At 37.9% G+C, this 8,635-nt stretch overlaps 1 protein-coding gene across 1 annotated transcript; it reads left to right on the forward strand.

Moving 5' to 3' along the window:
* The first annotated feature begins 3,501 nt into the window (after positions 1–3,501).
* On the forward strand, positions 3,502–7,388 carry LOC754355 (testis-expressed protein 43-like). The gene is made up of 3 exons (XM_001178789.4): positions 3,502–3,613; positions 5,746–5,839; positions 6,450–7,388. The coding sequence occupies exons 1-3, from the start codon at positions 3,576–3,578 to the stop codon at positions 6,675–6,677; spliced, it is 360 nt and encodes a 119-aa protein (XP_001178789.2). The 5' UTR covers positions 3,502–3,575; the 3' UTR covers positions 6,678–7,388.
* The last annotated feature ends 1,247 nt before the right edge of the window (positions 7,389–8,635 follow it).

The raw sequence follows: 8,635 nt of genomic DNA on the forward strand, positions 1-8,635 counted from the left end.
GGATAACAACCAGGGGGTCGCTAAGGGGGGGGGGGGGGTGGGTGGATGGGGATGCGACGCCCCCACCTGTCAGGATATTGTCGGTAAAATTGCGCTGCTGTCGGGAAAATGAAAAAAAGGGGAAAGGGAAAATGAGTGGGAAAGGGAGAGAAAAGAAAGGAAAAAAGGGAAAAGAAAGGAAAGAAAGGAAAGAGAAGGAAGAAAGAATGAGAAAAAAGAAAAAGAGGAAGGAGAGGAAAGAAAGGAAAAGAAAAAAGAAAGAAAGAAAAGGAACAAAAGAAGAGAAAAAGGAAACAAAAGAAACGGGAGATGAACGAGAGAGAGGGTAAGAGCCTGAGAGAAGAAGGGTGGGAGTAAGAGAGAGAGGGGGATATTGGGTGGAGTCACCACGTCGAGGGGGCAAGAAAAATACGCATAGATAATTATGTTGCTGTGTTGGGTCCGCTGTGTCGGGTAAACTGAATTCAGACATTTAGGATTAAGAGTCAAAAGCGGTACAACGAATCGTCTTCTTTCTGTAATGATTTAATGAAACGTCATAGCTTCTGCGCTTCGCGCGGGAGGGGCGAAAGAAGAATTAAGAGTCGGGAACGGGACAACGAATCGTCTTCTTTCTCTAATAATTTAATGAAGTGTCAAAGCTTCCGCGCTTTGCGCGGGAGGGGAAACACTGAAAAATAACTTAGTTCCTGGCCCAGGCCCATTTTTTCCTATTTGCAAAATTATGAAATTTGGTTGACATGGTTATCGTTATATCATGTATTCATTACATCCATTTTCAGCTATATCTTTTAAACAACCTAAGTGTATTAGTTAAAGAGCAATTGTTAATATGTATATAACAATATTTATTTTGGTATCCCGTGCGTTAAGCTTTATTTAGATTATTAAATGAACGTTTTAAAAATTGTATTTAATTTGAAAAATCCATTTACCTATTTCTTGTAAATGATCAAGGATGATTCTTGAATGATCAGTTATTTCAAGGGGATACCAATTAATTTGTATTTTACCTGTTTATATGCTTGTGTATTTATCTATTTTGTTTTTGATGCTGTTATTTTTTTTATTATTACCAAACAGGGCCTCATTGAAGACCACCAAATTGGTGATATGTGCCACCCTGTATAAATATCAGAAATAAATTTAAAAAAATAAAACAAAAAATTTGTCGGTAATTGGTGGCTAGTTTTGTCGGTAATCGGTGGTTTATACACCCCCCCCCCCGCCACTGAAAAAGGTCTAACGACGCCCCTGATAACAACACAGTTTATATATATACACTAGATAACATTTTCGCAAGTACTGGTGAAGTACCAGACCACCGTCTATATTGTGCATGCAGCAACGCAGCATATACAACGTCTCGCGACGTGACAGATCACTTTTCTCTATCTTCTAACCTATCAGAAGGCCTTGTTTTTTTCCCCAGGAAGTGCCGGTGGACATTGGGGAGGTGGACATTAATGCGCAAAATGTGGTTCTCAAAATTAATGATGCGCCTGAAAATGCGCCTAATGTGGTTCTAAAATTGCAAATGCTTCCTACTCAGGGAGGGGGTTCTGATCCCCTCCCAGACCCACCCCCGCTTAGTCACTCCGTTCCATCGTTTTCCATATATTCAACCCCCATGCAATTTTGTGCCCCCCCCCCCGATAAGAAACTCCTGGATCCGCCACTGGACGTAATTGTTATGATACAGATTTTGAAATCCCTATATATATGGTCTACTCTTAATTTTGCATTCCTTCATGAAATTGTATTTTCAGTTATCATCATCTCCCCCAGAACACACACGCACACATACACATGACAAGTGGAAAAAACGGTGGGAGAAAGATAGGAAGGCAAGTCCAACGGTATGCACCGGCCAGACATTTAAGTAGGCATATTATTATAATGCACTGTCCAATCCAAGTAGGCCTATCATGGAATTATATGAACACAAACCGAAGTAAAGATCAGTTTTATCTGATGTTTTGGCTTCGGATTCAACCTCTAGTAAAAAAGGAAAAAAATATTTGATGGGGGGGGGGGGGGAAAGAGAATGAATGAGGAGTGACGATGAGAGCCTCGGTGAGGCGAAGGAAGTCCTTTTCAGACAAAAATGATGGGGGGGGGGGGTGGAGCGAGAGTCAGTGTTGTTAATATGTTTTCTTCTTTCGGTCATTGAATGAAGGTGGGGTATGGGTTTTAAAAAATAATATAGAATGGAAACACACTACCCGACCCCCCCCCCCACACACACACACAGGGGCGTAGACAACGGGGGGGATGAGGGGGATGCATCCCCCCCACCTCACAAGGTGGGGGGGATGGCATGTACAATCATCCCCCCCAGGTTTTGGGGAATGATATTTGCTTACTTAATAAGTCATAATGATGATAATAATAGTAATAATAATAATGAAAACAATTATAATATTAATAATAATAATAATTATGATGATGATAATAATAATCCTCATCATTATTGTAATTGTGTTTATTGTTATTAGCCGCATTCACACGGTGAAAGCCAATTCAGACGGTAAAAAAAAGAAAATCTTACAAGTATTTTGTGGTTATCTTGTGGTTTGGAAACCACAAGATAACCACAAGATTAAACAGGCGCGGATCTACGGAGGGGGGGGGGGGGGGGGGTTAGGGGGTTTAAACCCCCCCTTGGGCGGACCAAAAAACAAACAAAAAAAAAAAGAAGAAAAAAAAAAGAAAAAAAAAGAAAAAAAAGAACGCACGCTGGAGAGAAACCCTTTCAAGTGCAAATATTGTGAGAAGATATTCAACTCATCTGGTAACTTAACCAAACACATGATAACTCTGGATATAACTGTGTATTTAACTGTTACTTGATTTAAAAAGACGTTATCATGCACTGCTTTTTATGGTCTCCATTGTGTTAATAAATGCCAGGAAAACATCACTTACGGGGTTCAAATAAACACCCCAAAAAAAATCGGCTCGCCGCTTCGCGGCTCGTGGACTGCATCGTCATTATTTTGGTCAACCCCCCCCCCCTTAGCAAAAAGCTAGATCCGCCCCTGAGTCATCCCCCCCAGGTGTACGAACCTGTCTACGCCACTGCACACACACAACTCTACACTCTCTATATAGCGGCCCGCCCCATGAGCTCCTAATTCGATGTTCTTCTACTTTTAGAAAGTACCGCCATCCTTTTCCTCACGAGTGCCCCACGGTCGTGGGATTAGTAGGGATACCATCCCATTATGATTATTACCATTATTTAATCCATTATATCGCCAACGTCGCCATATTTTTCCCATTTGTACCATAATCATCTTGACCATATTCTAGTTCATTTATCCATGATTCACTCATGCATGCATTCATTTATATCATTCATTCATCCCGATCCCCCGTAAGTGAGACGCAGCGAGAGAGACGAGCGGAACTTTGACCTCACTGCACTACACTTGTGCACCATGACAACGTGAAGCCGCGTTCATGCTTTGTTTACAATACCGGGCACAGCTAGTGTTGTATAATATTGGTGAATGTCCGATCAGAGATATTGTGTTATCCTGTGTTACATTTGTTTATATCTCGCATAAATCATGGCAGAAAAGAAGCAGAACGGGACAAGTTACCAAAGGTATTATTACATTTCATGTTTGATAGTGAAAACGTAGGGCTAAATACAAGTACAACCCCAACCGGCCACGGCCACGGACTTTGGAAGTTGGAGGTCGCTCCAACAGCCGGCAGCCACAGGGCTCCGGGAGTTTCCCGTGCACGGCCATGTCCGTGTTCGGTGACTTGGGTCGTTAATCTTACTCTCAGTCTCAGTGTAGAGTCTATGCCTTTGTCTTTTAAGACCTAGACTATGTTAGATAATATAATGAAGGATGGATATCTATGACAGTTAGTTTGGAGCTACTTCAGAAGTGTATCAGTTTTTCTTTTACTTAAAGGTAAAGACCAGTTATGGTCATGCGTTTGCATTGTGAAAGAAACGTTGTGGAATTGATCAGAAAAGGTTGATCATCTAGCATCTAGCATCTGCAAGGTTCTGGAATCATCAAAATGATAAGAAATTTGGCACATTCTTTGTAAAGTTACAAGCACTAACTTATACACAGAAAGATGTATATGGGACTACCCTATATCTCTCACAGACCATGAGAGAAACAAATTTACCAAATATATGAATTAGTAGGCGGTTTCCCGGCAAATTTTTTATCATCATGTATTAGTCAAAACATATTCTTTCACATGATTGGTAATGAGAGCTTCCATTTCATTTTTTGAAATTGGGGCGTTTCCAATACTGGTCTTTACCTTTAATGCATAGATCTAGACCTAGATCTATCTAGATCTAGATCGATCCAGACTACTCTTTCGTTTAAATCCAATGGCAAAAGTTACAACTCTATTTTTGTTATGCACTCCAGGAGGCAGGACATATATTAGATTGTCGTAGTCGAAGTAAATATACACATCTTTCGTTTGTTGATTTTCGAAGGTGTTACCTATTAAACTGGTTTGTGCATAGACTAGGTCTAGATCTAATTCTAGAGATTTTTTTTATATTTCTTGTTGTTCTTATCCAAAAGTATAGTCTAGATCTCGTCCTAGACTCTATACTAAAGATTTATACAATATACTGCTACTATGCTAGTCTATATGGCCATATATTTTGTAGCTAGACTTGGTTTTGCAGGGCTAGGGAAATGTGAGATTTCTCTTATTTCTAATTAATATATTATTAGGGTGTCTGAACGATTTTTCAATTTTCAATTTTGGATCGTTTTTCACCATTTTTGTTTTATATTTGAATTGAAAAATATAATCAGAATAATACATTTCAAATTTCAAGACTCACCGATGTTTCTATCAAAAGATACAGCCCCTCAAAAACTCATAGCATTTTGGTCAGAATGGACAAAAAAGTGGTTCATGCCGAGTTATCATTTTTTGCTCAACAGCTGCATTCTAATGCATTAATTAGGCCTAGAATCTATATGCAAAAAGTGGGGGAAGGGTATTTTCAAACTTAAATCGTACATCATCTACATGATCCCTAGGGGCTAGCAAAAAAAAAGAAAATCAACATATTCCTTAATACTTGAACTAATTATCCCTCGGGGGGTCGATTCTCAAAAGTTGGAAATCTCCCGAGTTGCCATGGAAACACATTTAAATCACTGTTTGACCAAGATATTTTTAGAAATTTGAAATGACCCCCCCTTTAGAAATATGGGAATTAATCTGCCCTTTCATATGACATCTCATTTATTGAGTATCACCTTCAGGATTACAACAGATTAAGGTTTGAATCTCAATTTATTTTTAAAAACTTGACCAATTTTGCAATGCAATAGACTCAATAGGGATGTGTGCAATGTCTATGGGAAGGGTTTTAGCACACAAAACCTGGTGCGCGATCAGACACCCTATTAATATTAGCAAAATAGATAACTGAATATTATTCCTGAAAAACGCGAATTAATTAAGGAAAACTTGAAAAAATGGTAACACCAATATGGTTACAGAATTGTGAATCTTCGGAACTGCAAACCCCTTAGAAGAATAAACCACCTCTGGAATAACAAGTGATAACTTGTAATTTTAATACGGATAATGGGTGGAGTGCAATATTGAGTAATGATTATAGAAACTGACGCACATTTTTTGGACTCAAGTGGAGAAAGTCATATGCAAAGTACAAAATGACGAGATTTTTATGTTTGCTGTCCTTCTCTGTATTCCTGTTATTTTATCCAGCATACCAAGATTTTCAAAGTTGCATCCTGTAATTCCAAGAAGATACGTACCAGAGTGGAAGAATGATATGAAGAACAGAGAGTTACTTGTTAAGGTAAGTGAAATATGGCAGCAAAATCTCTAGATTTACCAATAAAAAACACAAATTCTTATTTAACATTAACATCCTATACTACTTTAAAAACAGATGAGGGGGTCATATTAATTTGATGGCTATGATTAGTGAAGCTTAATTGGCAGTATTAGTGTTGCCCCAAAACAGGCATTCATATTTTTTTAGAAAATGTGTTTGCTAACTGTCATTAGTATGAGAGTTGGTCTATGTCAACTCTAAAGCAGTGTATTGTAAAGTAAAAAATAATTGTTTAATTCTTTATCTGTCTTCAAATTTCATGTCTGTAATATATTTTTATGAACACATTTAACTAAATGCAGTACTTTGCCTATTGCGTTGTCTTACCCCCTTGAAACAGTGTTTCTACATTGTTTTTCAAACATGAATGAAATGAACCGGACCACCTTACCCCCTGACCCTAAAGCAAATAGGACTTTTATTGTCTCTGTTCCATGTTGGTTTTCACTGTTTTTTTTATTTATTTATTTATTAAGTTTTATTTCAGTAGGGTGGTTCCATTCAGTTAATTTATTGTAGATCCATATGTAGTGAATGTAATTCACAACTATTTATCCACTTTATTATACAGAACTGTGAAATGAGTGGCATCATTCCAAAAGGACCTCATGACGAGAGTCTCTTCCTGGACAAGCGAGAACGCATGAACGAAGTAGAACCAAGAGTAAGGGTGGAGGCAAAACATCCAAACTTTGAACGCTACGACGGTCTTAGGCCAGAGTTTCATACCGCTCAGTCCAAGTACCAGAGCAGTCTCATGTTCCGCAAGGACAACACAGTGGGACAGGACTTTCAATGATAAACATTTTTAACCTTGGAAGGACATTTGCACAATGTATAGCAACTTTAACTATCATCACAAGGAGGCTCCATTTGGACACGCTTGCTTTAGTTTGGTCATTTTTCCATATAAATTTGTAGTTATGACATAGAATGGCCAGTAGTCCATGTATATATTTTGTAAGAACCTTAAGAATCTATAGTGAATATGATAAAGATCGTCATCTTTATAAAGTTTTAGCATACATGTACTTGAATTAAGCCTTAACTTCTATGTACATACACCTTTACGATGTTGTTGTTGGGGTTTTTTTTTTGTCCTGGTAAAAACAATATTTATGATATTATGCAACTCTTTCTTTTTGTCTAATTACACATTGAAGTGGACAATGAAAGCCATGTCTTGTAGCATTTAAATGTCATTGAAACACAAAAGAGATGATTTTAATGAATTATTCCTACCCAACACGCACCAAATCATTGAAGTACACAAATGATGGTGGCAATTGTAGACTGGTCCTACAATTAACCCACGTTTCTTTCTTGAGGAAGACAAAATATCTTGCCTTTACTGTACATGTATATATATAGAGAGAGAGAGAGGTGACCGCTAAGACAGGTTTGACTGTATCTCTATATTTCTTGCTCTTATGGGGACTTTATAGCTAAAATCCGTTATGAACAGTTTCTGTGAGGAAGTAAACTCAAATAAATAGAGAGGGTACATGCATATGGCAATGAATTAAGATTATATTGTAAGAAATGCTGATCAACTTAACATGTTATATGTATACAGTAGGCTTGCGAGTGCACCATGTGAGAGAGAGGGAGGATTGAGGAGTCCTGAAAAGGACTCTCTGTAATCTTTCTTGAGGGTTTGTAGTCCTGAAAAGGACTGTTTGGTATAGTCTTGAAAAAGACTGTTGGTTTTCTTTCTTAGCTTATATCTAAGGAGAACTATAGCGCTTGGAGAGGATGAGTGGCTCGACGTTTTGAACAGGTCGACTATCCGTCGTCAGGAGACTGTTATATGTAGTTTTTTATCCTTTGTACCAGGTACTAATAGACCAGTTCACGGTTAGCACCTTACTGCAATGACCCCGAGTATCCACAGAACTTTAAAACATGAAGAGGTCCCAAATTGTACATTTTGAAAAAATCACTCCTACAGTGATGGATGTGCTATATAAATAGCCTTTGTTCCCCCTTTTCAAAGAATACCTCCACCTGTGTACCATGGATTGCACTGAGAGCACGTATCCAGTATTTCGTCTCCGTGTGTTTCAAAATTTGTTCTGCAATGACCTTTATCTGCTCATGCTCAGACTGCAACCGTGAACTGGCTTGTGAGGTACTAAAAACCCTAATCTAGGATAATTCATGGCTAAATGAACCGAACTCATTGAAAATTAAATTCTACACTGTATGTGAAGTAATAAGAAAAATTCATACATCAAACCTATCAACCTCCAAACCAAGGCCTTGTTTATAATAATAATATTCGGTCCTGGAATAGCGCATATGACATTTAAACGTCTCTATGCACTTCCAAATTTGGAAATGATTACCCCGGCTTTAGCCTAGCTGCCATTACGAGGCTCTAGCATTTCAAGGAATTAATTTCTGCCAGGTACCCATTCACCTCACCTGGGTCGAGATAAATTAAATTGTTTAACTGATTATGATATTTGTATATTAGATCATGACTGACATATGCACAATCTATTGTAATTATATTATATGCATAAATAATAACGGAAAAGGACTAAATCATGTGTGTTTTTATATTTTGTATTGTTTCTTTATTATTAGTAGGGCCTACAATCTTTCTATTATAACGCATACTTATCTAAAGTCTATGGCCCGAATTCACAAAGGAGGTTTAAATTTAACCCATGGTTTAAACCCTCATTTCCATAACCCATGATTTTGCGCTTGTTTTAAACCATGGGTTATGTAAATGAGGGTTTAAACCAT

The sequence above is a fragment of the Strongylocentrotus purpuratus genome, unplaced genomic scaffold (assembly GCF_000002235.5).
Source record: "Strongylocentrotus purpuratus isolate Spur 01 unplaced genomic scaffold, Spur_5.0 spur5_scaffold_5, whole genome shotgun sequence".
In the NCBI taxonomy this organism is placed as follows: Eukaryota; Metazoa; Echinodermata; class Echinoidea; order Camarodonta; family Strongylocentrotidae; genus Strongylocentrotus; species Strongylocentrotus purpuratus.